The sequence below is a fragment of the Crassostrea angulata genome, chromosome 7 (assembly GCF_025612915.1).
Source record: "Crassostrea angulata isolate pt1a10 chromosome 7, ASM2561291v2, whole genome shotgun sequence".
NCBI lineage: Eukaryota > Metazoa > Mollusca > Bivalvia > Ostreida > Ostreidae > Magallana > Magallana angulata.
In genome coordinates, this window is record NC_069117.1 from 9,719,691 (window position 1) to 9,747,386 (window position 27,696).

General features: G+C 33.1%; 3 protein-coding genes and 1 long non-coding RNA gene across 5 annotated transcripts; 1 reads left to right on the forward strand and 3 right to left on the reverse strand.

The window, feature by feature from the left end:
• Positions 1 to 896: 896 nt before the first annotated feature.
• LOC128192127 (vesicle-fusing ATPase 1-like) lies at positions 897 to 14,832 on the reverse strand. Its single transcript, XM_052864602.1, has 21 exons — positions 14,676 to 14,832; positions 11,022 to 11,122; positions 10,760 to 10,859; positions 9,681 to 9,799; positions 9,223 to 9,368; positions 8,670 to 8,716; positions 8,470 to 8,558; positions 8,010 to 8,152; positions 7,760 to 7,826; positions 7,338 to 7,470; positions 7,118 to 7,192; positions 6,898 to 6,988; positions 6,433 to 6,507; positions 5,578 to 5,861; positions 5,190 to 5,346; positions 4,712 to 4,845; positions 4,339 to 4,405; positions 3,978 to 4,057; positions 3,118 to 3,314; positions 2,850 to 2,901; positions 897 to 2,420 (listed from the first exon to the last, which is right to left on the reverse strand). Exons 2-21 carry the CDS (start codon positions 11,120 to 11,122, stop codon positions 2,352 to 2,354), a joined length of 2,226 nt encoding a protein of 741 aa, XP_052720562.1. The 5' UTR covers positions 14,676 to 14,832; the 3' UTR covers positions 897 to 2,351.
• Positions 14,833 to 16,459: 1,627 nt separating this feature from the next.
• On the reverse strand, positions 16,460 to 20,573 carry LOC128192129 (surfeit locus protein 6 homolog). Its single transcript, XM_052864603.1, has 5 exons — positions 20,433 to 20,573; positions 20,070 to 20,271; positions 18,884 to 19,015; positions 18,521 to 18,667; positions 16,460 to 17,549 (listed from the first exon to the last, which is right to left on the reverse strand). The coding sequence occupies exons 2-5, from the start codon at positions 20,266 to 20,268 to the stop codon at positions 16,921 to 16,923; spliced, it is 1,107 nt and encodes a 368-aa protein (XP_052720563.1). The 5' UTR covers positions 20,269 to 20,271; positions 20,433 to 20,573; the 3' UTR covers positions 16,460 to 16,920.
• A 176-nt stretch (positions 20,574 to 20,749) lies between these two features.
• Positions 20,750 to 24,202, forward strand: LOC128192130 (40S ribosomal protein S18). 2 transcript variants are annotated; one of them, XM_052864604.1, is made up of 5 exons: positions 20,750 to 20,779; positions 21,154 to 21,252; positions 21,370 to 21,456; positions 23,338 to 23,531; positions 24,082 to 24,202. In XM_052864604.1, exons 1-5 carry the CDS (start codon positions 20,777 to 20,779, stop codon positions 24,155 to 24,157), a joined length of 459 nt encoding a protein of 152 aa, XP_052720564.1. In that variant the 5' UTR covers positions 20,750 to 20,776; the 3' UTR covers positions 24,158 to 24,202. The 2 variants fall into 2 exon arrangements, with proteins under 2 accessions (XP_052720564.1, XP_052720565.1); XM_052864605.1 differs by lacking the exon at positions 20,750 to 20,779 and adding an exon at positions 21,030 to 21,052.
• LOC128192131 (uncharacterized) lies at positions 23,039 to 23,432 on the reverse strand. The gene is made up of 2 exons (XR_008244504.1): positions 23,304 to 23,432; positions 23,039 to 23,069 (listed from the first exon to the last, which is right to left on the reverse strand). It is a non-coding gene; the product is annotated as an uncharacterized LOC128192131 (long non-coding RNA).
• Positions 24,203 to 27,696: the final 3,494 nt, after the last annotated feature.

The window sequence follows — 27,696 nt, forward strand, 5'->3', positions numbered from 1 at the left end:
CATTAAGGCCCCAGCCTACCCTCGGGGGTTATGATTTTCACAACTATGAATCTACACTACCTGAGGATGCTTCCACACAAGTTTCAGCTTTCCTGGTCTTATGGTTCATGAGAAGAAGATTTTTAAAGATTTACTCTGTATATTCCTATGTAAAACTTCGACCCCCCATTGTGGCCCCACCCTACCCCCGGGGGTCATGAATTTCACAACTATGAATCTTCACTACCTGAGGATGCTTCCACACAAGTTTCAGCTTTCCTGGTCTTATGGTTCATGAGAAGAAGATTTTTAAAGATTTACTCTATATATTCCTATGTTAAATTTCGACCCCCCATTGTGGCCCTACCCTACCCCCGGGGGTCATGAATTTCACAAATTAGCATCTACACTACCTGAGGATGCTTCCACACAAATTTCAGCTTTCCTGGTCTTATGGTTCATGGGAAGAAGATTTTTAAAGATTTACTCTGTATATTCCTATGTAAAACTTTGACCCCCCATTGTGGCCCCACCCTACCCCCGGGGGTCATGAATTTCACAAATTCAAATCTACACTACCAGAGGATGCTTCCACAGAAGTTTCAGCTTCCCTGGTCTTATGGTTCATGAGAAGAAGATTTTTGAAAATTTCTCGAAATTTTTCATAAATTCCTAATTATCTCCCTTTGCAAAAGGGTGTGGTCCTTAATTTTCACAACTTTAAATCCCCTTAGGCTAAGGATGCTTTGTGCCAAGTTTGGTTGAAATTGGCCCAGTGGTTCTTGAGAAGATGTTGAAAATGTGAAAAGTTTACAGACAGACGGACAGACGGACAGACGGACGACAGACAAAATGTGATCAGAATAGCTCACTTGAGCTTTCAGCTCAGGTGAGCTAAAAATGAATCAATGCACCAATTATTGTTATAATTTTTAATTGTATCATTGTTCAGAGGTATTAAACAACGTAATACATGTAGCTGTAATCCTACACTGGGTTCAGGAGGATAGAATTACGTTCAACAATTAATGATTCTATTTTATGTGCAGAAAAAAATCCATCCTACCCTAACTCCTCTCAGAACTAAAGTGAAGTTTTGTTGTGCATAATTTTACTGTATGGAATGATCATAATTTCTTTTTGTGTACAATGGACAACAAAAACTTAAGCATGAGTAAATATAGTAATGAATTACAAATGTACATTATAGCTGCAAAACTGTTACAGTAGCTCTACGAGAAATTGAGGCTGACAGACCGTAGAGGTACAAGTCAATCCATACATTATTTTGCTTTTTAAAATCTTTACTTAATATATTCCTAAATAATTTTAATAAGTTCAAAACTGTGCACAGCTTTTTTATGTGCAATAAATATACAGTTTCGGTAGGGATAGAACTTAAGTTCTACAGTCTGACAACCCGAATTTCCTATAATTCTACAACTCCTTTAAAATAAAAAAAAAAACCATTATATTTGACATTGCACACTCCAATGAACTTTGCTTTTTTCATCTCTAAATGATGAAACTTGCAAAAGAGTATTCTGCTCAATCAAATATGCATTCCTTCTTCATATACAAGTTCAACTTACATTTATACAAAATATTATATATGATTTAAACTAACTTCATGTCTATCCTTATTCAAAGCAGGTTGCAGATTGATATATCACAATAAATGTTGAGGAACACTAAAAACTTAACATTCCCAACAAATCAGTTTGGTTTGACTAGGATTATACATTGATAATTACATATTAATTAACCTTTGTTTTGCGTTGTGAAGCAGTGATTTTTTAAGCTGGGTTTTCTGCTTCTCTTCCTCTGAAGCTGAGACAAGAACCTGGGTTTCTGAGACAATAAAATTTTTAAAACATACAAACTTACAGATGTTTTAGCCTACCTAATTTTAAAACACTAAATCCCATCTTGAATCATTTTTTAAAAACCCATGTTGATAATGGGTTTGACAGAAAATTCAATTTTAATATATTCACTTAACTGTTAATATGGGGAGGGGAGATAAAGCCTCTATAAAAATATGATGTCAAAATGAGTTTACAGGTAACAAAATGGAATGTAAATAAATTGTACAATAAGTTCCTCTTAATCTCTATAAATTAAATTAAAACTATACAATGATAGATAACAACATACTAACTTCCATTACAATCATTACATGACTTCAAAAGTACAGAACAATAATCCATAGTACAGTACCAGTATCATAGTCAATAGTACAATACTCAGTAGTACCGTACCACAGCAAGCACAAGTACAATAGTCTGCACTACAGTACCTTAGTCAATAGTACAAAAACACTAGTCAACAGAACAGGTTACAAGTTCACACTTTTTAATGACTTCTACATTCTACATTTCTAATCCACCCTCCTCTTCTAGAACACACAAAAACTTGGGGATTCTGTGCGATTCATCAATCTACAAACACAATAATTGAAAGGTGAAGAAAATCATCAAAGATAATATACTCTGGTAAAGGAATCTTTAAGACTATAGTTTCTTTAAAGCAGCAAAGCAGAGATGTAATCAGAGTAAAAACCTCTATTTAAGTCACTTAAAACACACTATTGTATGTGTGCAATTGTCGTGTAATTTTATATTTGTCCAAGCTTATAGTTGATAACACTTTAGTAAGGTATTTCATATGTACAGTATATATTTTTTTAACTTGTGATGATGATGTTCAGTGAATTAAATAAGACTGAATGAAAACGAGATCCCAAGATGTTCCCAATTTTGTAGATGTTCACAAAATGATGACTGTCAGACTCCAATTAAATCTGTCAAGTTGTGTATAAAATCACGTATTCAAACATTTTTAAACACAAAATGGATGCAAGCAGTTACCTGTCTGGCCATTTCAATGAGAACTAGCAGTTTCTTGATACCGATCCACAACCTGTGTGAAAGATTAAAATAGAAAATGAAGTATGGAAGGATGAACAAAAAACAAACTAGTATACACTTTACCATACCAGCCATTATCAGTTAGATTACCTGCATGTAAAACAATTACAGCCAATGAAGGTCTTTGGTATAAACTATAAGTCCTCACTTCAACATCCAAAATAACATGTACTGGTTCAACAATAGGTAGATCCCTAAAGTAATATACCTTTTTCCTGCAGTTTTCTTTCTGATAATTTCCAGCTCATTGCTGTTGAAAGCATCCACATTTTCTAAGACTGCCATTAGATGGTCATTGGTGGAGATGTTGGAGGCGTGTGTAATTGTTCCAAAGATCTGTGCCATATCCATCTCCTGTAGAACATCTTTTCTGCTGGATGTTCCAATCACCAAGAGTTTGCGACCCTTATCATTAATAAAACAACTTTTTTATTGCAGTCTATATGCATTAATTAATTATTTATCACTGGTTCTTCAAAAATAATTTTTTTAACTATCCTTCATTACAAATACAAACTACAACTAAACTCGAATATAACGAACACGGATATTGCAATTTTATGGCTGTAACTAATTTTCATTCATGTCCAGGCAAAGTTCTTATATAAACCTGTAGAAAACTCCCATATATAACAAACATGGCTAAAACAAATATAAAGCTATAACAAAGATACCCGCTGCCAAAATTTTAACATATTTTATCATTTACATAAGAAATCTTTTCCATTATAAATTTCACTGAAGATATATGAAATTTTAAGATGCATATATAAAATAATCAAATTCAAATATTATTTAGAATTTTTTAAAAAAAAGTATAAGTGAAAAGTTATATTTACATTTTTTGTAAATGGTTATGATATCGATTTTATAACCTATTATAGTTTGAAGTACTGTCAGCTGATTATTTCATAACAAATTCGCTATAACATTTCTTGCGAATTTGTTATAAACATATATCCAATTACGGCTATAACAAATTTTTTCCATGGTCCCTTTAAATTCACTTTAAACAAGTTTTGCTGTATCAAATTTAATCATATTAATGAAAGGAAAATTCAAAAGTACCTTAGGTGGAGTTTTCTTGAGTAAAACCAACAGGGCTTGCAGAACTAGATTGGAAAATCGAGGTCCAATAGGTACATAGTCTGAAACAACCAAAACAAAGCCATGATAATCAATTGCATTATCATTATCTTTATTCAAACAGGGCTTCGATCTAAATGTCACTCAGTAATGCAGATGTTCCGTCTCTTATTAAATTTTACAGAAGAAACTGATTATGAAATATGATGTACAGGTAAATTATTTTAACATAAGTAAGTCATGCCTCATTAATCTTTACCAACTGGGTGGGACTTAAGGTATCCAGATAAATGAGGATCTACTGTAATTGCACACAGTATACCACAATATGACATATACAAACCTAGCAACCGTTCTATGTCATCAACGATGATACAGCTAAGGGGAGACTTGTAAGCATCATCAAACATCTACAACAACAAGTACCAGAGCACAGGTCAAAGCAAGAAAGAAGATTTATTATACAATATTAAAACCACAACTTACCATCTAAAATTCAATAATAAACCTCTGTCATTTGATAGTAAATATGGTTCATCATACATGTATCTATTGGAGTGTTGATGACAATTGCTCAACGGGTTGATATACCGGTAATAAAGATATAAAATACTAATTATATTTATTGATAATGAATAAATCTTTTACAATGGCAACTGTCAGAGTAATTTATATATGAGTATTTTCCTATTCATCCACACAGTGATATACATTACCTTTTTGATGGCCTGACACTTTGCCGGCTCAGTGAAGCCGATCATGTTCTCCGGACTGATGACCTTGATGAAGGGGAAGTCAGAGTTTTTGGCTATCTGTGCTGCCAAGGACGTTTTGCCACTGTTGGGTGGACCTAAAATTATAACACTCCTCCATAATACCAGTCCACAAGTGTTAAATTTTGAGGTGAAATGATTTAAAGGAAAAACATCCCTTGAAAGTTTTCATAAAGGGTGGAGGAACTTCAATTACAATATGTAGTCATTAAAAATATCAGATACTTTTTCTTTAAACTCCCATGGAACATGACACCTGTATACAGTTCCACAGGACAATACATCTTATTTTCATTGTTATGAAATGCACATCTGATTGATTGACATGTATAACAGAAGTGGTCTGTTTCTTTAACAGAAATATAGTAAACGACTTGAAACACAAATATAACAATAAAAGCAATAAGCCTATGGGCCCCACCTTCTACAAGCACAGTGACTAGAGGTGTAGTGGTGCTGGTCTTGGCCTGGGATATCAACAGATCCCCATCCTCTAACACTCGGTGGACAGGGTCCCCCCAGGTGATGATCCCATTGGCTATGTACTTCTCAAACTCATCCTTACTACTTCCAAACGCCTGAAATTTGAAATACAGGTTTTTATTCTTCACACTCAAGACAGAATATACACTGTATCAACACTTTTCCTAATACAGTCAACAAAGATGCTTTGGAAATTAATTTGAATAAAAAGCTAAAATTCAAACTAATTTAAAAACAAAAATAAAACAGAAAAAAACAGGTCATGTACCTTTTATGTATTAATTTTCTTACATGCTTGAGCCTCTGAATTCTTCCCCAATACTTACAGGAGTACAGTCATATTCCAGTGCATGTATGAAGTCCTTCCGTGTGATCAGCAGTTTCTCCACGGCGTCAGGGTCCACTTCCACTTTGTTTGTGGCTTTGATCAGTCGGTTCATGGCTGTAGATTGGGCGGCCTTCACCAAGCCCTCAATCTCTGCCCCACTAAAGTTCTTTGTGAGGGCCGCTAACTCCTCAATATCAACATCAGGTGCTAGCTTGCCATTCTCTTTCATTATGTGAGTGTGAATGTTTAAGATTTGGAGCCTTCCTTTTTCATCTGGTAAACCTGCAGAAAAACAAGATGTGTTCTAGAAATACAATTCTGTTGAAAGAAGGAGCAATGTTAAAATTTATTTTAGAGCTTCTGACAAAATGTGAGCTTAGAGCTCCAGTTTAGTTTTTCTATTTACTAAAAATACTACAGGTAATCTTGTTTCAATACCATTCCTTAATCAATAACAAACAGAGCACAGAGATTGCATTCATAACAAAAATGTTTTTCTTAACGACAATCCTACATGTATCTAACTATCTCAATTACATTTAATTTGAACAAAAAAACAACAAATATTGTTATACCCTGTAAAACAGTTACTATATAACTCTATCCAAAAAAAAGTCCGGCATTTTGACTGTTGGAATGGAACTGTTAGATTGGAACTGTTAATATCGACTGTTAAAAAAGACTGTTGACCAGTGACGTCACATTCCACAAAAAAGTCTTATTGATTCGGCCTTGGGCAACAGTTTGCGAGCCGGTCCGACAGATCAACTGCTGCCCTCGACCCCAGTCAACAACTGTATACTGTTACATAAAATACATGTACATGTATGCTACACACATGATGGTTACAAACCTATTTCCATTTGGACTTCTAATCTTCCAGGACGTAACAGAGCTTCATCAATCATGTCTTTTCTGTTTGTCATTCCTTAAAGTAAATTATGCTTATAAAAGTCAACCATCATGTTTATTTTCTCTCCCCTCTTCAAAAAAACCAAAAACTCACTATTAAAACTGTTCATAAAGTAAAATGTTTCCTCAGACAAGTTATACTTGTAATGAGCGGATTCTTGTGTCATATATGGTTCCTGCAACTACCAATCCCAGTTCTTAAATTAGCTTTTAATCTTTAACTATTGGTTTATTATAGTGATTTACATTTTTCACTTCTGTACAGATATTAAAAATAAAATGTTTGCTGTTTGAAAATTGTTCAGTTTACAATGGTGTTTAATTCATTCCAGTATGGAAGTCTAATAATACAAGAATGTACATGTCTGTGTCTTTTATTTGTGGGTACTCTATTGCTACGGTTTACCTATGACAAGGATGTTGTTCAGCTGATTCACACCATCAATCTTTGACAACAGCTGATTGACCACTGTGTCATGAACCCCTGTGTTACCAGCCTGCACAACAACAAAATATATGATGTTCCTTTTTAAAATCAAAAGCTCAAAATTTCAAGCATGTTAAGAAAAATTAATATTGAGGAGCATTTTGGACTTCGAAGAACATCAGATTTTCAAGCGACTTACCACTGATCCTCTGGATTTACAAATGGCGTCGATCTCGTCAAAGATGATGATGTGTAGACCACTGTGAGGCCCGCACTGCAACAGATTACAACCACAACTAGTCAACATAATGATTTAAAGAACTCCATAATCTTATTAAGTTAATTAATGAAGTATAATACAAATACAACAAATTTGAATTTTTGGTTTCTTAAATCTAATGACTGACTCATAGCCATACCCTTTGCTCCTCTTCCTCAGCCTCAGCAAACAGCATCCTAATATTTTTCTCTGACTCTCCTACATATTTATCCAGAATCTGTGGACCATTGATAATCTTGGGTTCTCTGGCATTCAACATTTTTCCAATTTGTCTGTATGCATAAAGAAATACAGGTTCCATTATAAAAAAAGAAAAAGAAATAATGTCTGGGCATAATACTACTGGTAAGTAGCAATGGTAACCTCTCTTTTTCTTATCAAAGGCAAACATGCTTATAATGAATCAATGCTTACAGAGCGTAGGGATTTTCATTCCCCATGGCTTAATTACATTTTGTAAACTTGACGGATATAAGGAATTATGCTTATAGTGAAGGAAAATCTCCATTCCCTCTCGTAATAAGCATGTTTAACTGTATATTCAGTGGGGATGATTTATACCTGGCCATCAGAGTTTTTCCAGTTCCTGGTGGACCAAACAGAAGAATTCCTTTCACATGCTTCATTCCTGAAATCATTGCATTGTGAGTGAAAGTCAAACAGTTTGTTACTCAATCTTTAGGTAATACATTTATTTTTTTTATATACCACTATACTTGTGTTGATAGTACCATCAGCTGACAATTTCTTTTGTAGGAAAATAGATATATATATATAGGAAGAACTCTGTTGACTATATTTTTGAACTTACCTAACTGTTCAATTACTTCAGGAGGAAAAACTCGAGAGGCAAAAGCTCTCCTGAAAATGGCTGAAAATTCGTTGTCTAGACCGCCTATTCCCATCTTGTTGAAATCCCAGTCTGGGTTAATGATGGAGGTGAAAGCTTGCTTACTGAAACAGTTACATGTACAGTGTACAACAGTTTATACAAGAAACATGTGTAGATATATATGATAAGTATAACTTGAATATCTCTCAATAGTATTCGAATTGATCATTTTTTTTTTAATTTACGAACAAAAAAATTATTCTTTATCTGATTATCACTTTAAGAGCTTAATAAAAAATATGGTTTAATTTCAATTAATTTTTTTTTGGTATAATATTTTTTTGTATGATGAACAACATTAAAAAGAGATACAGCACTATATTCACACTATCCTTATTGTTTTGCTCTCACAGTGCCATTACTGACACAGAACCCTCACCTTTTGGATTTTCCTGTTAAGTTGATTGTGGAGGCATCGGACTTCTCAAATACTACTGTAGTATTGGGGGTCAGCAAACCCAGCTGAGACTGTTAAATAATAAAACATCACCCTATATGCACAGTACAAGTAAAACAATAGGTTAATGCATATTTTTGCAATCAAGATCATCTTAAGGATATAAAACTTCCAATATTTACTCTCTTTGTGGTCCCACTACCATCCTTCATTCTGGTGAAGTCAATTACTGTAAAATATAGCAAAAATCATTAAAAAATACATTTCTGACTCTCTCCCAAACAAAACAGTAAAACAGTTGACATTAAGGGGTTGAACTACAATGACAATCCTTTATCTTTGTCAGAAGTACTTTTGCGTCATGTAATTATTTTTTGAAGTTATAAATACTGATGAAGACAAGTGTATATTGATTGTAAAAACAAACATTTGCTTACAAATGTTTAGCGAGAATAGCAAAGGTAGAAATTATAAAACACAATCAGATGTGGCTAAGCCAAGTTAATGTAAAGTGTGATAGATCCAGTAATTTTTGCAATGATCTAATTTTTGCATTTTTTGCGATCACATTTTCATCCAAATTTAATGAACATGCAAAAATTATATCCTGTATAATTTTCTATAGTAAACATTTTAAATTGCAAAAAATGACTGACGAAAATTAATAATGTTATTCATTTTCCCCATTTTTGAATTGTGACATGCAAAAAATTAGATATGGGTATGTCCATTCACCTTCAATCTCCTTGACTGCGATGACTAGAAGTTTTTTGTCTGCAAACTGAAAAGCCAGACTCTGGCCCTCTGTAAAAGCCATGTTATTGAACTGCATCAGAAACTCAGCTGCCATTTTGTCTGTGTCATGTGGATCCAAATTAGCACTATATAAAAGAGAAAATGTTAATGTACAGGAAGAGGTATTATACATTGTACTACAGATTAACAAAAAGATGAATTTTATTAAGAAATTTACTTATATACATGTATCTATTTTGCAGATAAATTATGTATGCCAATAATTTGTAAACACCACAATATGAGTGAATTTGATGAAACATATGTAAACGAATCACCCATAATTGACATTATTAATAATAATATACCATAATCAAGAAATTTGATAAGTGAATATGTATAGATCTTTGCATATTTTACATGAAAAACAAGTTCCACATCAGTCATGATTGGCTTACTTTTTCTTTTGAAGAAAGTCCACCTCTAAGACAATAGTTCCAATTGTGTCAGATTTTTGGTTGAACATAAATGACTTTACAGTCAAATCTTGATTTAATGAAACATTGGCCCATCTTCTCTGAAAGAAAATAATCATTCTAAAATTAATCATGGTTTGGCATATACATGTAAAATATTCATAAAAATAAAACTGGGGCCTAGCGCTTTATAGAACTATTATTATTTGAAAAATTCTAGGATCTGACATATTCTTCCTCACATAAGCATCCTAAATTTCTGTCCCCATACACACTGAATCATCAATAACTAAAGCATTATTAGCTGTATATTTTGAATTTATTTCGATGTTTATCTTACCAGTAATTGCTATTAAGATTACTCTAAAGGCAACTTAACCCTTTGTTATAGATAAGATTCATTTTAAGCAAATGATAAAATTTTCATCTGAACAAATATCATACCAAAGAACCAAAGAATATATAGCAAATCAAATTTTGTACAGGACAGCAGTAATGAATTTTGATTAAATTGGAACCCATAAATGATTTTCCAAGAGAAATATGACAAATAGAAATTTATGTATTACATTATTTTTTGTCATTAAAGAAGTAGAATATAATTTTACCAAACAATTTTCTGACTAAAATTGTTTTCATTAATTCAATAGTATTAACAATTTAATTAAGAAATAAACAGCAATGTTAAAAAGTTCACCAGGATATGAATTTTTTTTGGTTGTCACATCATCAAATCTTGTGAACCCCAAAGGGCTTCTTAGAATATTTGATCACGTATTATTAAGTTCATATCCCGGTGAACTTTTTAACATTGTTCTTTATTACTTATATTTACATTTGAAATACTCAGTAGGCAACTTGTCCAGAATTGTTAAAATTACCAGGATTTTATATTCATGATATCAAAGCGACAAGCTATTAATAGCACTTGCTATGATGATTGTGACATCATGAAAAAGTTCAAACAGCTTTGAACGTTTTCGCTATTCTACATGTTCTATAGGAAACATATTTGTAAATGTAAATATCAATGTATAACACTGGATACCCAAAATCAGTACCTGCATCAAATTGAAACCCATGTAGCCTTTCTGCATGCGATCACAGTTTTTCACGGAAAAAACAAACTTCATGTGTGGGGAGGTGTATATTTCCACATGCCTGAAATAAAAGCCAAACATTTAATTAAAAACGATCTTTCATATAACTTCTATTTTCAAATGCACTTATTTACTGTTGTCATGCATGTATTTAACATCCAAGTAATCATCAACATTAAAAGATGGCATGTCTTTAAAATAGCAGAATACAAAATGTAAAGACCTGCATTTCTTGTCATCTAAATCTTGAGGGGAGGCGATGACAAAATTGGTGGTGGATAACTCATCCGTCGGACACTTCCCCGCCTTCATTGACAGCGCCATCTGTAAAACCAATCACAAAATTTTCAATCTTTCCTGGTTAATGTAGGTCTTAATTACTGTGTCCTCATCTCAACTTTAAAATTGACATAGCTGAAAACAAACAAAGCATCAAATTTTCATTGATTGCTCCAAAGAACGGGTCAAAAGAATCTGTAGCCAAAGCAGCAGTGTATTGATTAAATGCCACTTAACATCAGTAAACCTACATCAAAATTTCTCTGCAATTCACAAAAATCTATCTTTTTTTGCCTCCAAGTGTCATTTCATTTCATGACTAGTGCCTCTGCACATATCTGGAGAGGAAAACGGTATCAGACACACAAGTGACCAAACTGAGGTGTGTAACATTGTATAGATCCTGACAAACTATATAGGTATTGATTTCATGTCCACTAAAGACAGCAGGGTGAAATATTCCCCTCTGACATGGGACAACACTCTATTCTAGTGATTACAATGCATTATTCAACATCAACCAGATCAAAATTTCAAGTGATTTTTATTCTTTATTTTATCTCAGGAGAGCAATTACTGGTAATGTTTATTAATTGTAAATGCAATGAGGAAATTGTATCAATTAATGTTTAAAGCAACATTTATAATGAAAAAAAAATATCATGAATAATAGTTCATTATTAATGAACACATACATTAAGTTTCATTATCAAAATATACTGGTAAAATTCACATATAAATTACACATGTAATCTATCTTATGACCTTGAAACTAAAGGCCATATCGGCCATTATGTGACAGTCAGGCCGTTAAGTGGTATTTGAGACACTGAGTCCTACATTAGCTTATTCTACCCTCTCTTTGGTCTATGAATGAAACAGTCCATAATATATCATCATTGATTTGACTTAATATTTCACTCCAGGGAAATGTTCCCTGTATATAACATGTAACAGAGTATGCACATGTAGAATAGCATTCAAAACATCAGCCAGCAAAAGTAATTAGGTCTCAATTACCAAATATAACTTTTACAAAAGCAGAAGTTGGCTTCAGGTCTTAAATTGATATTTTAAAGATTATATACTCCTCTGCAAATGCAATCTCATACGAGGCTATCAATGGATATCTATGCAATTATCAGTACAATAAAATAAAATTGCACAAAGTCAGTGTTTGTTTAAAAACAAAGCCATTGTATCTTATTGATAGATTAATGTTTGCAATATCTTTCCACAGACTTCTGAGTACATTGCAATGTTCATAACACCAATTACGCCAAGAAGCTTCATTATAATGGCATTAACTTTGTCTTTAAAAGTTCATCCATGAAAATGAAGCAGTTTTCATGTTATGAACTATTAATGAACCAGTGTACAAACAAAAGATAGATCAGTGTATTGACTGCATACATCATTGCAAAATTCCTGATACCAAGGATTTCCTACGATTGTTCAAATCAACACACCCAAAATAAAACCCAGCATCCTTCCTCTTCCATACAATCATCCTCTTACAGATTAATCCCACAATCAAATCAATCAGACCCATATAGAAAAAGGCACTAGGACTGGTTATACCATGTAATCAATAGCAGAGATCCCCAGGATCAAACCTGTATCAGTCTTTGTAATCTTTGCTGTGATTTACTGACTGGTTATTCAGTGGCTGCTGAGGAAGAGAATGAAATACTGATTCTGGCCATGAAAGCTAGAAGTCTGGTGTCACCAGCATCACGATATTCGGCATTCATGAATTCGGTCTTAACATTGCTCGACATTTTCAGCATGAAATTCTGATGCTCTTATTCGCTCTATTCATTAGGAGTCTCCGTGCCACCAGATCTGTGTTCTCTGAAGTTATTTGCTCTATTCTGTGTTTTGTATCAACACTTTTATTGATTAATTTTTTGTTAAAAATGTCTCTTGCATAAAGATTTATGATAGAGAGAGAAAGAGAGAGCATTTAACGGTATTTAGCAAAATTAATCATAGCAAAACATGTCAAAGCAAAAATTTATATCTGAATTATGCAATTGCTTCTGATATTAACATGATGAAAAATGATGCAAGAAAACCGAACAATTTTGACTACTATCTTAATTAATTCTGCTGCTTTAGTTTCTTTAGCAGAGATATGAAAATGCAGATCATAGACTGAGTGTCTGGTAAGATAGGGAATCGATCACAATGAGCATTGTTACTGATGCAACATTTCTGAATCAATGTTCATTGGATGGGCAAATAGTAAAGCTATTTCAATGTGGTCAATGAAACATAAAGATGTTAACTCTACAATTTACGTATCAAGCACAAATTAAGCGGGGTTTATATAGACACCAATGCAACCTCCCCATCTGCACAGTCAGGAACTTTTATATCTGCCACTGAAATTGCCTCCCTAAAGTTGAATACCTTCTAATGCCACTGATGACTATACCATGTCCCAAGTTTCTGCTTCCACTTTTTTTTGCTTAACATTTTGACAATCATAAATACCTTTGTGCCAAAACTAAGTTCATCCACAAGAATAAAAAAAGTCCAAATTTTCTGTTTTGAAATGACCCCTCTATCGCTTCAGGTTTCAATACACAATCAAAAATAGAAAGTCTATGGGGATTTTGCATAGCAGAAGACACCAAAAATATATACCTGGATGTTACATTAAAAAAGTTCTTCTCAATGGAGAAAAGATGTAAACAATCTTGATCAGTAAGAAAAAAAATTTCATTCATGTATTTTAATTTCTTTGGGTAAAAATAGACAAATTGGCAATGAAGAAGTCTTGGATTTTTTCCTTTTTATTGATTCCAATTGTACTTCTATTCTCGTATAAGGAGGTATATTAGAAGAGACTGGTACATGTATAGTAGCTTCCTATCATATCGCGGGTTCTATTGTATCGCAGTATTTCTGTTTACGAATAGTAGCACGTGCTGAAATTGACATTTGAGGTCGGGATATTTTTAGACATAGTAAACAGAGGCACGCTGAACATCACTGGGGTATATAATAAAGGAATCCCCCAATAACATTAGTTTTTGGAAATATTCAGTATTGATAGATTTTTCCACAAAATGATTTAACTACCGCGATATCATAGGACGGGCTCATACCTTGAGAGCCTATATCTATAGGAGGGTCTGAACTTTGTTTTGTTTTCCGACTGGCGAAACAAATTACAAAGGATTACATCAAAATTTGTTAAAAGGTGACTAAATCAGTATCCTAAGGCAAACTATAGGACCAATGCCTCCATTTCATATCTTTCTGTATGCATATTAAAATAGCGCAACCTAATGTTATAGCCTACATCACCGGATGGTGCACATGATATGGGTTAAGTTGTTTAATCAACGAATCTATACAGAAAAATTGAATGATTAAAAATTGGTCCGTGCTTTTGCATTAGGTACACAAGCTACAATGCACAGTGTAACGTAGGATATGTAACCATGCTGACAGTTATAAGAGACAAAATTAAGCAGCTGATCGTGCTGATACAACTCGGCAGACGAAATTCGGACGTATGGGTACTATGAACACCCAAAATCAAATACACATAAAATATTGACCAAGTAATTAACAAGGTACATACCTTTTTTGGTCTGTCTGTATTCTAGAAATCTTCCTGGTGCTTATCGGTTTACTCCCTCTTAGCTTCGTTCATCTTTTTCGATATGATGACTAAATTCAAAACCAATTCGGTTTTTTTCCGGAATATGAGATATCTTATTACCATAAATACATCCAATTTAAATTAGGCCTACATAGAAAAACAAAAACAAAATCGCATAAATCCTTCCTTATTGCAAGGTTTTCATATATCCTCTAGGTATTTATGCTATATTAACGTGCATGTTTTGATGATTTGGAACTTCCGGAATGTAGGAGCTAAATTTAGAATTCCACGTGTACCGTTTCTTGTCACCGAAGCATGCGTCATGTGTATTCACTACACGGTTATAAAAATATTGTCCGAAATATCTGACATTTTCCTGGCTTTTTTAACGATTTTGATATTTACAAGCCAGGAAAACGTAAGATATTTCGGACTAGAGTAGAAATATGTATCGGTAATAGGATAAAAGCATTAATTAGCATATGAATTTAAATATCTGTATATTGAACACAATGGCTGGACCGGGAATCGAACCCGGTACCCCTGCATCTCTAGTCAGGTGCTCTACCAATGAACTACCCAGGCTGATATCCACAGTCCATATAGCCCCATTGCAATTACTACATTTTTCCCTCCTTAAATGATCTTCATGCACTCTTTGCCTTCGAAGATCACCCCAAGTTCGGCAGGTCATGGCACCAAATGTAATTAGAAAGAAGAAATAACTAGAGGTACTGTGAGCAAGCTCACAATTGATACCCCCCGCTAAGATAAAAATCATAATGCGTGTATTTTTCCAATTATAGAAAATATTGGATGAATCTATTCCACCGTCCATTTTCTATAAATAACAACTGCTCTATTTTTTTTTAAACTGTTGGTCATAAGCAATATTTGTGTGAAGTAAGAACATTCAATGCTTTTCCATAAGAAAGATAATGACCGGACACGAATTTTGCACTTTTACTGCCAGTAACCTTGACCTTGCCCAAATGACCTTGGGTCAAGGTCATGACACACCCTGTGGTCCTAAGCAATATTTGTGTGAAGTTAGAACATTCAATGCTTCTCCATAAGAAAGATATCGACCGGACACGTATTTTTGTATTTTTTCTGCCAGTGACCTTGCCCAAAGGATCTTGGATCAAGGTCAGGACACACCCTTTGGTCATAAGCAATCTTTTTGTGAATTAAGAACTTCGAATGTTTCTCCATAAGAAAGATATGGACTGGACAAAAATTTTTGTATTTTTTCTGCCGGTGACCTTGACCTTGCCCAAATGACCTTGGGTCAAGGTCATGACACACCCTTTGGTCATAAGAAATCTTTGTGTGAGGTAAGAACTTCCAATAATTCTCCATATGAAAGATATGGACACAGACAGACGGACAAGGGGGGGGGGGTGTAGGGGGGGGGGTATAATGATGGACTAGACCAGGATTTGAACCCAGGCCCCCTGAATCTCTAGTCAGGTACTATAAAAACTGAGCTGACTGCATGGCGCCGGTATTTGAACATGTTTGACAGCAACATTCCCCCCTCTTAAATGATCTTCACCCTGGAAGATCACCCCAGACTCTTCCCCTGGCAGGCCTCAGAATGTATGGAATAGACCCAGGGTAAATCCCTGTACACCCTTGATTGGACCTGGATAACTACCGGGGTAATAATCTCCATACTACATGTAATTAAGTTTACAGGTATGCTGCACTTTTAAATAAGTGTTGAAAACTACTTCTATGCAGAAGGCAGAAAACAGTAAAATAACCAAGTATAGTGTGGTTTTATTAAAATAACTGAAACATTGGTCATGGCCAACTTTTGTATATCTTACATACATTATTTCTGACCAAGTCTGATCAGACAAAGAAATACACATTCATGTAATACAATCATTCATTTTGACAGCTTAAGAAGTATGGTACATGTAAAAACATATACATGTATTACATATCATGTTCAACAATCAGATGAAGTGTTGTGTGATATATATCAAACGAGAAATTTTTCACTCTATATACCTGTATATCTTTCTACGCTTCAGAATCAAATATAAACAAAATTGTGAAAAATACCAATTTCATCTGAATTAATGTACCGGTACATGTTAGACAATTTAAGTGTGCCTCTCTGGTCCTTAACATTCGTTCAAGTAACAATTTTTTTCTTCATTAGAAAAATAATCAAAGATAGAGCACTTACACATAAAAAACTAAAATGCTAAAATCCTGGAATCATCCTGCCTTTCTTTTTAGCCTGTTTAATTTTCTTGTCTTTCTTGGTTTGTTTACGTTCCTTGATATTTTTCTGTCGTTTCTCTTGCCTCTTCTCTATCTTTTTATTCACAGTGTCCTGTCTCTCAGTCCACTTTGCCTTCTTTTTCTCCCTCATTTTTTCTTTCTTTTTCAGAGCTTTCTTCAGCAAAGCTGGGTCATCCTTCACTTTCTCTCCCTCGGCTCTCAACATTACACTCTGCCATGCATTTCTCTGCTCCAGTTTTTTTGCTTTTTCAGCATCCTTCTCTTTCAAGTTTTCTATCTTTGACTTTCTTTTCTCTATTTTTTCTAAGAGTCTTTTAAAGTCTTTCCCATGTAAAGAGTTTTTTGGTTTCTCCTTTTCATCATTTTTCGTAAAGTCAAATTTGCTGAACACAAGTTTCCCTTCCTTATCAACTACAGATGGACGTTCTGGGGATTTGTAACCAGCCATAGCATCACCATTTACTTGTCCAGCAGCTTTTAATGCAGGGTTTTTATTCTTCTTCTTTTTCACTTTGGATTTTAACTTGCTCTCTTTCCTTCTTAGCCTCTTCTGTTCTTGCACTTCTATAGAAGTTAAACTCCTTTCCTCTAAAATAATAAAATATTGATCCATCAAAAATTATACTCAATGTAAAATTAACTGTAGTCTGTCAGTAGAAATGCACATCAAGAGATCCAATATTCAGTAATAAAAATTAAGCATATTGGATATGCTTGTAGCTTTGAATTGTGCACACATGACTATTTAATAATTAAGCAATACTTAAAGGGACATGGACATGATTTGACTTAAAATTTTCAATTTTATTTTTCTATTTTCAATGTTCTTCTGATAAATATAGAAGTTTATAATGCTTTGTCAGAATTTGAAAGTCAAATATCAAGTTATAAGCAAGATACAAAGTTCATAATTCTTTGTTTTGTAAACAAAGCTCGAATGTTGTCATTTTTTCATATGTGTTGTATCGGTGCAAGTTTCAATCAAATGTATCTTTCTTTTGTTGATATAAATAGTATTTATGAAGATACTGAATTAGTTTAAATTGTTTTTACATGTCATTTAGTCAAAGAAATGGTAATTCTCTACATTACATTTTTTGTAAACAACAATAAGACTCGAGCTTTGTTTATATAACAACTAATTCTTACTTCTGTATCTCGCTTGTACATGTAACTTGACTTAAACATTCAACATTTTGGTCAATTGATTAAAATGCACTAGTAAACCATTTTACACACAAAAAATAAAAATAAAATTTTTGATCATAAATCGTGTCCAAGTCCCTTTAAATACATCATGATATTTTTATGTTGTTTCCTTTTTTAAAAATTGATGTAGAAGTAAAATATATATCTTAATACACCATGATTTCTACAAATAGCTACCCAAGTTAATAGAGAAAAAAAACAGCTAAAAACAGCACTTTTTTGGTGCAAAAAAACCCCCATTTACATGTTTTAAATTGGCTGAACAAATTCTCTAGTCTAAATTTCACTTTTTTTTTATTAAGCTACAGCTCTACAATTATGATACAGTCATACGGTACATAACTACGTACTGCCAAGTTTCTGCATCTCCAGCAGCTTCTGTTGGAGAACATCCAGCCTCGCTGCCTTGCTCACGTCTGGAGTTCCCTCACCTCCTCCCCCTGATTTCTTGTTTTTCCCCTTATGCTTGTGTTTCTGTTTCTCTTTTATTTTGCTATCTGTTTTTCAACAAAAAAAGGCTGAAAGGTCAAACTGTGTTTTCCATAATGCAAAGAGTCAAACATAAGTCACATATTTTTTATGCCCGTGAATTAAACACTGTCACACACCAAAAAAAAAAAAAAAAAAGATATTATAACATTTTGTGAGAACCCCTTGGATATATCTATAAATAGTTTACTTATCATATTTTAATCAAATACAGTTTTCCTTACATGGTTCATCTTCTTCTGCTGGTTCAGATTCAAATTGGATTTGAGACACAGTTTTGCTTTGAAGAGGATTAAGTTTCTTTTTCTTGTTTCCTTTCTGTTTTTGTTCCTTTTTCCTCTTTTTGCTGACATCACCTTAAAAAGTTTAAAACAAGTTTTTGAAAATGCAATTACAAAACAATTTCCATGTTTTACCATAATATTATAAGATCAACATTTCATCTTTTGAGACTTTAATAACAAAATATTGAGTTTGTTATATTCATTAGTATTGGAGAGTGCAAGTAATCAGCTACTAATACATGTATTTGTTGATTCCTTGATACGCTATACAAGATACATGTCCATACATCAATCTTAATTACTTTAGAGTTCAGGGCTGCGTTTAACAAAGGAACTTACGTCAAAGTCGTAAATATTAACAGTCTCGTAGAATGTTCTTTAATGAAAAAAATATATATAAAACCATTTGTTTACAACTATTTCAATTCCCATAATTATATTTTACAGGCATACGAATTAAACACTGATTAGTTTGTGATTAATTAGTGTTTATTAATTTGGTCGTAAGTCATAAGTTCTTTTGTAAAACGCAGCCCTGATATTAACAAGTATTGGATATTATGCAAATAGTTGGAAGTTCTTTCAGAACCTTTTTTATAACAAGCTTTAATAAATACAAATACAAATATTTTATTGGCACAAACACAATTACAATAATTGGCAAAGGCCCAATGGATATACAGGAACATCATTGCATGTTTACAATAACTGCATGTACAGTATATATATTTTTACTGATATATATAGATCAGTTTAACATTTCCTTAGACTAATTGACATCTGTGTTCAAAGCAGTCATTAATGAATTTAACAGTAATTTTTAAAATAGTATGTATTTCACTATTAATAAATAAACTTATCATGATACATGAAATTTCAATTTTTCAACAAAGACAGATGTTTTGTTGTTCTGTAATGGGATGGGAGAAATAATGATGGGCTGGACCGGGATTCGAACTTGGCCCCCCTGAATCTCTTGTCAGAATCTCTACCAAATGATCTTTCTGGCCCTGGTATTCGAACGGGTCTGACCGTAACAGTACAAAGAAGGAAAATTATCTAATGCCATTTATAAAATTCATAAACTGAGTGTTCCCCCCAAATTCCACATGAAAGAGAACATTACCATCTATTTCATCTGACTCTGATGTACTTTCCTCACTCTCTTGGAGAAGTCTGTCTTTTGCATCATCAGAAAAAAATGATGCTGGTGGAATGGTATCAAGAACCCTCCTGAAGAAGTCAAGGTCAGTCTCTGGACCGGGATTCACAGCTGTGTTGTCATTGTCTGAATCATCAATGTTCACCTTCTTTTTGGCCTTCATTTTCTGATCAATATAGAAAATTAAGAAAGTTACCAATCTATAGTAAACTTCATGAAGAACCACTCTAAATAAGCAACGTTGTTCTTCAAATACCGATTTCCTTGAAATGTACTTGTTTTGATCCAATTGAACTAAATTGCAAGAGACTTGAATAAATAGTTTACCTTATAAAATGGAAGAAAAGAAGAATTATTGCAAAATTAAGGGAAACATAGTGATAATTTTCTTGCACGTGTTGAAAGATTCTGAAAACAGGAAGTGCTTAATAATAAACTATTTAGGAAATGAAAATCAATACCAGAAGGAGTTCCGAATACCAGTAAAGAAAATATTTTTAAAATGCGTATATTTTCCTCTTTAAATGAAATTTATTCTACCAGTTAAAAAATATTGCAAATCTGTGCTAATTAAAAAATAAAGAGAGTCATTAGTTAAAAAAATTAATCCGGAAATAATGTTGGGTTTTCGTATATTACTTGTTGAAGCCCTTTTCCGCTGAATTATCAACATGGTTGGTTCCTTTTAAAATAACAAGTTAAATCCCATTCCATCTACGACGTGCAAAGCTCAAAATAAAAATTAGAAGTGCCCAAACTGTGCAAAATTAAATGAATTTTTTGATTTGTTGCATATTATCACTGTATACCCATTAGTTTGATTCTCACACTACTGGGAAATGTGAACTGTCAGGTTTCGAAAGATTTTTCGAGCTTTGTATGCAGTTTGGGTAGTAAAGAAGAGAACAAGCAAAAGCATTTCTCGCGTCTGTAAACTGTCTAGTATGGTCTGCAAAGGAACCCACGTTTCAATATTTTTCGAACACCTGAATATCATGTTGGAATCTGAAGCGAAAATATGATTAACTGTTTATGAAATTTCTTTCAGGCTTTGATACTGCCAGAGAAGTTTCAGCACATTCTTCGTATCCTCAACACAAATATTGATGGACGAAGGAAAATTATGTTCGCTATGACTGCCATCAAGGTAAGATAATTCTGATCAGATTACTTATTGAACAAGTGAATCAATCTAATAAAAATTAGATCACATTAGAACCCCTCATTCATGATCTACTTAAGGTATCATTTTTTGCTTTTCCAGGGTATCGGTAGACGATATGCTAATGTTGTCTGCAAGAAAGCTGATGTAGATATCACAAAAAGGGCAGGGGAACTCTCAGAAGAAGAGGTAAAAATATTTGTGTTGTTTAGATTATGAGAGATGTTACTTTTAAAGACATTCAACAAAATAGGTGAATCATGATGAATTAATTCAGCATGTTCCACATTTGTTTATTCATTTCTTTGAAGCTTTTCCATCCCAAGCAGAAATCTAATTATTACTGTTCAATCTTAGAAACGAATACATAAACATTGTTATCCCCTTGCGCAACTTGTTGCGAGGGGGGAGGGGGTATAGCATCACTGCTGTGTATGTATGGGTGTCTAATTTAAGTTTTTTAGCAAAGAACTATTAATATATGATACAAATTAATTTTGGCCCCCATAATTTGTCATTTTTCAAAGTTTTTCGGTATAATAAAATGATATGTTATTTTTTAGAAGAGTTGATGTAAAATATATTTTTCACCTATTTATTTGATTTATTTGCACTTACTGGCAAAAGTGACGTTATTTCTATAATTCAATCAAAATTAGTCAAAAATTGACATTTTTTTTTTATCTTTCTATGAATGAGAAATACAGAGCGCATGCTTGAACAAGGAAAATTTTTGTCACTTATAAGTCTTGGCTAGATTCATCACATATTAAAATATTTTGTTTGTTCAAGCATGCTCTCTATGTTTTCTAAAAGAAAACCTACTTGAAAACAAGCTGTTTTATTCTAAAAATGCAAAAATGGCGGGAAAAGGTTGTTTTTGCGATGTCATATTTCTAAATTGTGGGAGTTGAATCAAATTGAACATGATAAAAAACATCACATATATATATATCTGTACAAAGAAAACAAAGAATTACAGTAAAATGATGATGTTCATTTTAGGGGGCCATTTTAGGCCCATATCATATATAGTCCATTAAAAGAAAATCCTCTCATAAATGTTCATCAAACTTTGTACACTTCTTTGGCATGGTAAAAGGACAAACCCTATTGATTTTCATTTCAGTTGATTAAATATTTTTTAAATTATTGTAAAAAAAAAAAAAATGAAGTTGAAACAGGAGTTTTATGTACGATTTGACAAAATACAGTGTAATGTTAATAATTCTGAATTGCCTTTTTCAAATGTAAATATTGGTAATAAACAGCAATGTTAACTAGTTTGCCGGGATATGTACTTAGTTGATATGATCAAATCCTGTGAAGCCCAAAAAAGCTTCTCAGATTAATTTATCTTGTGACCAGGTGAACTTTTTAACATTTTGTTTACTTCCCTATTGAAAAGATGACACTGAAAGTAGTTAAATGCTGTACAATTTCAAGCATTATCGCACGATTATTAGCAAAGTATAATTTCTTAAAGCAGATATTAAATTATCACTGTAAAATGTAAAATTAAATTTAAAATGTAAAAAAAAAAATGGTTCATTGTAAATTGTTTCGCCTAGAGTACAGCATTCATTTTGATACTGGCATATCATTTCGCTGAAGTGATAAAGAATAATTCTCTAATCAGAGGGTCAGTGTGTAGCTCAATGTATTTAGTAAAAATCTAATAGAGTGGAATTTATATTCTGTTCAATTATATAGTGCTGAAATGAGTTTTTTTTTCTTTTTATGTTAATAAATAACAAGTTTTTTTTCTGAGTATAACTGTTTCATTGTTCACATTGAATTACCTGTTTACATCAATATCTATACTTACCTGCATCAACTTTTTGCATTTTCCCCGAGCTGCCTACGATCATGCCTGAACTTTTGAGACCACCCCTGTGGTATCATCTAGTGTTTACCCATAATGCACAAGCATACTTCCGTTTCAGTTTTGTTCGGGCATTCGAGAAGAAAAGCCGCGTGTTTTTCTTCGATTAAAATTTCTTAAGCCTGCGGTCTTAAAATGTCTGATGAATTACCTATTTATTATCCAGTAAATGTTTTCTGTTTCAGATTGACAAAATTGTCACAATTATGCAGAACCCTCGTCAGTACAAGATTCCTGACTGGTTCCTTAACAGGCAGAAAGACATTAAGGATGGTAAATTCAGCCAGGTCATGTCCAACACACTGGACAACAAACTCCGTGAGGATCTGGAGCGACTAAAGAAGATCCGAGCACACAGAGGTCTCCGTCACTACTGGGGGTAAGTCTAACAAACATCTGGCTCAAGTCTTGGTTGTCAAGACCATTACACACTGCCCCCAAAGTCTCTGCATTTGTGTCATTCATGTACTCTACTAAGAAATGAAAAGCCAGTCCACTTAGAATTTACAATCCTTTATCATTGCTTTTGAATACATTATGATAACATGAAAAGTAAACTGATATGAGTTATTTTAATATTTTTCGCACAATCATTGATCAATGAAGGCTATTTGTGTAGTGGAGTATCCTTTTATTAACAAGGGATTAGCTGTTAGATGTTTTCAACATAAAAATGATATCTATTCATTGTGATGGATGGTGCCATACTTTTCATAATATTAATATCCCAAAAAAGTGGAGTGGCTAGTTGACTATAGGATTGATTTTCCCTTTAATGTATGTGATTGAAATTTAATTTTTGTTCTAGAACTGTTCAGATTCAGCATACATGTAGATATATTAGTGGTTGCTTATAATTTACCAATATCTGTCGAAGATGAGGTAAAGTATGACTTCTCTGATCATTGAGCTGTTTTGGTGTTTTTCAGTCTAAGAGTGAGAGGACAGCACACAAAGACCACAGGAAGAAGAGGAAGAACTGTCGGTGTGGCCAAGAAGAAGTAAACTGTGTAAATGAGGGAGGAAAAGTAAAAAAAAAGTGTATCAAAAGAGTGTTTTTGTTATCATTGCTAGTTGTGTAACCTGATAATCTGTACTTGTATGATGAGCTAAATATGATTACCATCTTTTGTCTGGGTTTATATAAAAAAAACACCCACTGCATTTTTTGCCCACAAAGTCGGGGTAGCTTATGCTATATATTAACATAAAAAGAAAAAAAACCCTCATTTCAGCACTATATAGTTGAACAGAATATAAATTCCACTCTATTAGATTTTTACTAAATACATTGAGCTACACACTGACCCTCTGATTAGAGAAATTATTCTTTTATCACTTTAGAGAAATGAGATGCCGGTATCAAAAAGAATGCTGTACTCTAGACCAAACAATTTACAATGAAGCACAATTTAATAGCTTATGCTATACCCCCCCCCCCCCCAGTGCCTGGTTAAAGTTTACAGAACAGAACAGATCCTGTTTCTAAGTTATCACTTGTCCCATCTATACCATACTTGAATGAATGGTGCATGTGGACCTACTTAGGACTTAAAAGAATGAGATGCTGAATATGGACCATGATTTAAAGGATGTGATGTAGAGGACAGGTAGCTTTAGATACAGAACTTGATCTTGATTATCTGGATGTTGAAGCAGGTGAAGTTTTTTGAGTATTTCACAGCAGGTTTGAATGTTTGGGGAAAAATGCTATCCTGACCAATTTCATTGTCCATGTAACTTTTCTCTATTTTCAAAGATGATGAGAAAGCCTGGTCCTTTCTCACAGAAATTTCCTTGATGGATGTGTTAGTTGATACATGAAGTATCATATGATTCCCTTAAAGCATCATGTACAATATCAAAATGTATAAGCATGAAAAAGTAATGTCTTTTGAAAAGATATTGTTTCATGATACAATATTGTATGACATGATACAGTATATTAATATGATATAATTAAAGTAGTACAATATCATCATGATTTCATATGAAATGATACACTACCATATCGTGTTATATGATGCAATATCGTATCATGATATTGCATCATATAACACTATCACAGTATATTATTGTACGACATGATACAATGTTGAATCATATTTTAAGTATGGCAACAATAATGTATCATGATATTATACATGTGATATGATTTGTATTCCGATCAATATTTATCATATGATGTTATCTTGTATACGATTTGGTACAATATCATTGGATATTTCATATGATTTGGTATATGATAAAAAGTAGGATTTGATTTAATGCAATATATTATTTATGCAATACTGTTTTAATATCATACAATAATGTATCATGATTTTATAGAATAATATTATATAACATGATGTGATAAAATATGTATTATATGATACAATATATTGCATTGTATGATAAAAATATATACAATACAATGTGAAGATGTGCATATTACAATAGTGTATCATTATTTGAAACCATAGTGTGTCATATAATATTTTAAAGTACAAATATATTAGGTAGAGGGTGTGTATGTGTGTGTGTGTGTGTGTGTGTATGTGTGTATATATATATATATATAAAGAAGATAAAAAATGCTAGTATGGAGATAGCATAAGGGTGATGCCTTGTCTCGGTGAGCTCTGTAAACACTGATTAATTATGTTTGCCGAATGTGTTTGTTGTGAGTGATTTGTAGATCTTCAGATATTATGAATATTCTGCCAGTCATTTGAGATAACCGTTAATTCCAAGGTATTGGGGGTGTTAAACTTTCCTTGTTGAGTTACTAGTATCTATCTTGACTCTTCAACACTGTCGTTCAAACTATAATAATGGAACAAGTGGCATAAATTATATAATACTAAAATAATCATAGAAATGGCTCAATGGGAAAAGAAATGGCATGTATAAGGCCAGTCCAATCCCCAGCTATCAGAATGAGAAATGTACTCATTTTTTTCTGACGTTACAATTAAGATACTATTACTCTCCTGCTTTATTTTCTGAACATTACATTATGATCCCTCACATTCTTTTGTCCATGTCTGTTTAAAAAAAAGTATAAGTATTTAAAGAAGTAGATTTCGAAAAAAAATGCACGATTAAATGCTATCCTGACCAATTTCATTGTTCATTTAACTTTTCTCCATTTTCAAAGATGATGAGAAAGCCTGGTCTTTTCTCACAGAAATTTCCTTGATGGATGTGTTTGTTGATACATGAAGTATCTTATGATTTTAAGGGAAAAAATAATTTAAACCAAATGCCTCCATAAAGGAAGTATGGGGTATACTTGATCACCTTGGTTGTCTATCTGTAGACAAAAATAGAACTACTGTGCGTGTGTGGAACACTATCTTGAAGATGTACATCTGCACTTTTCATTTAGCTAAGACAAAATTATATGAATTTTCTTTTTTCTTGGTCTATGTATGAGCGATGTGGTCCATCCAAGACCTCTAGGGAAAGGGGGGGGTCTTATTGTGACGCATTCTTCAGTGATCGATGAGCTGTGGTAAATCTTATTCAATAGCGTTGAAAAGTTCTGCTGTAATTGACGTTATTGACGTAAACATGTATGTTTACATATCGTATTTTTCCTGTCTGGCTGTATGATTCTTGTAATATTATGTGGTCAAATATCACAGAACTCTGCTTTAATTGTTCCGAGTATGTGTGTTGCCCATGCAAGAGTTACCGAACATTTGACAAAGTATTCACCGTTTCATCGCCTCCGATATCGCACGGTTTTTGGCATTTTGAGCTTTGAACATTTTTAATCCTTTAATATATTTTCTTACCAACGTAGTTTATTTCAAAGGTGATAATATGCTGAAAGATGGTCAGATGATCGATTTTAGTAGACCTTTTAACAAAAAAGAACAAATATTTTAGATTGGACCACCAGTGGATTTTAAAAGTAAAAAGCTTTCTCGTTTAAACAGCGGTCATGAGTGTATGTCGAATTTTAGAACCCGTTAATTACAAGTCAGAGTTGCTGTGCAAACATTCATTTAAAAACTTATAATTCTTTTTGGTATATCTTATAAATAACATGAACAAATAAGCCCCCTTTTCTCTCGGCCTGCAATATCTAAACACAATAAAACAAACCCTCGTGGACTTTAATTTTGATATACTCTTTAAAAGGTTGTCGATATCGGCGCTGGAAGTCTGTATGTTTGTAAACGGGGGAGGAATGGAACTAAATTTGGTGTTATAATAGACAGGGACGAAGTGAAAAACAGAACGAGTGGGGAAAGTAGGCATTGTGCATTAACGTACCTGACGGATATTTACTTAAAGAATAAATGGATACCAATATAAAGAGGTTTATGCGTTACAATACTGAAGTGGGAATACGTTAGTTTACGGCTCATCTTTATTGAAAGGGACCTTAATTTGAAAGATCTTACTTAGGATTTGAGGAGTTTAATTTGATTTCTGGCATGCATCATGCGAACGTGGTGTGAAACTTAAGGGCAATATCTGAAACTAGTGAAGGAGAATTTTTTGTTCCAAATGGCGTTTTGTGTAACTTGGACTGGCCTTAATCACAA

Bases quoted from the DNA above. Each gene is read 5' to 3' on its own strand.
- LOC128192127 (XM_052864602.1), bottom strand. From the start codon at position 11,122: ATGGCGCTGTCAATGAAGGCGGGGAAGTGTCCGACGGATGAGTTATCC. The intron at 4,846-5,189 runs GTGGGGCCCATA...TTATAATTTTAG, and splicing joins AGTCACTGTGCTTGTAGAAG to GTCCACCCAACAGTGGCAAA. The intron at 3,315-3,977 runs GTACTTTTGAAT...ATTAATGATAAG, and splicing joins TCAAGAAAACTCCACCTAAG to GGTCGCAAACTCTTGGTGAT.
- LOC128192129 (XM_052864603.1), bottom strand. From the start codon at position 20,268: ATGAAGGCCAAAAAGAAGGTGAACATTGATGATTCAGACAATGACAAC. The intron at 19,016-20,069 runs GTAATGTTCTCT...AAACTTTTTAAG, and splicing joins AGAGTCAGATGAAATAGATG to GTGATGTCAGCAAAAAGAGG. The intron at 17,550-18,520 runs GTACGTAGTTAT...TTATTATTTTAG, and splicing joins GGAGATGCAGAAACTTGGCA to AGGAAAGGAGTTTAACTTCT.
- LOC128192130 (XM_052864604.1), top strand. The intron at 21,457-23,337 runs GTAAAAATATTT...TTTCTGTTTCAG, and splicing joins GGGAACTCTCAGAAGAAGAG to ATTGACAAAATTGTCACAAT. The intron at 23,532-24,081 runs GTAAGTCTAACA...GGTGTTTTTCAG, and splicing joins GGTCTCCGTCACTACTGGGG to TCTAAGAGTGAGAGGACAGC.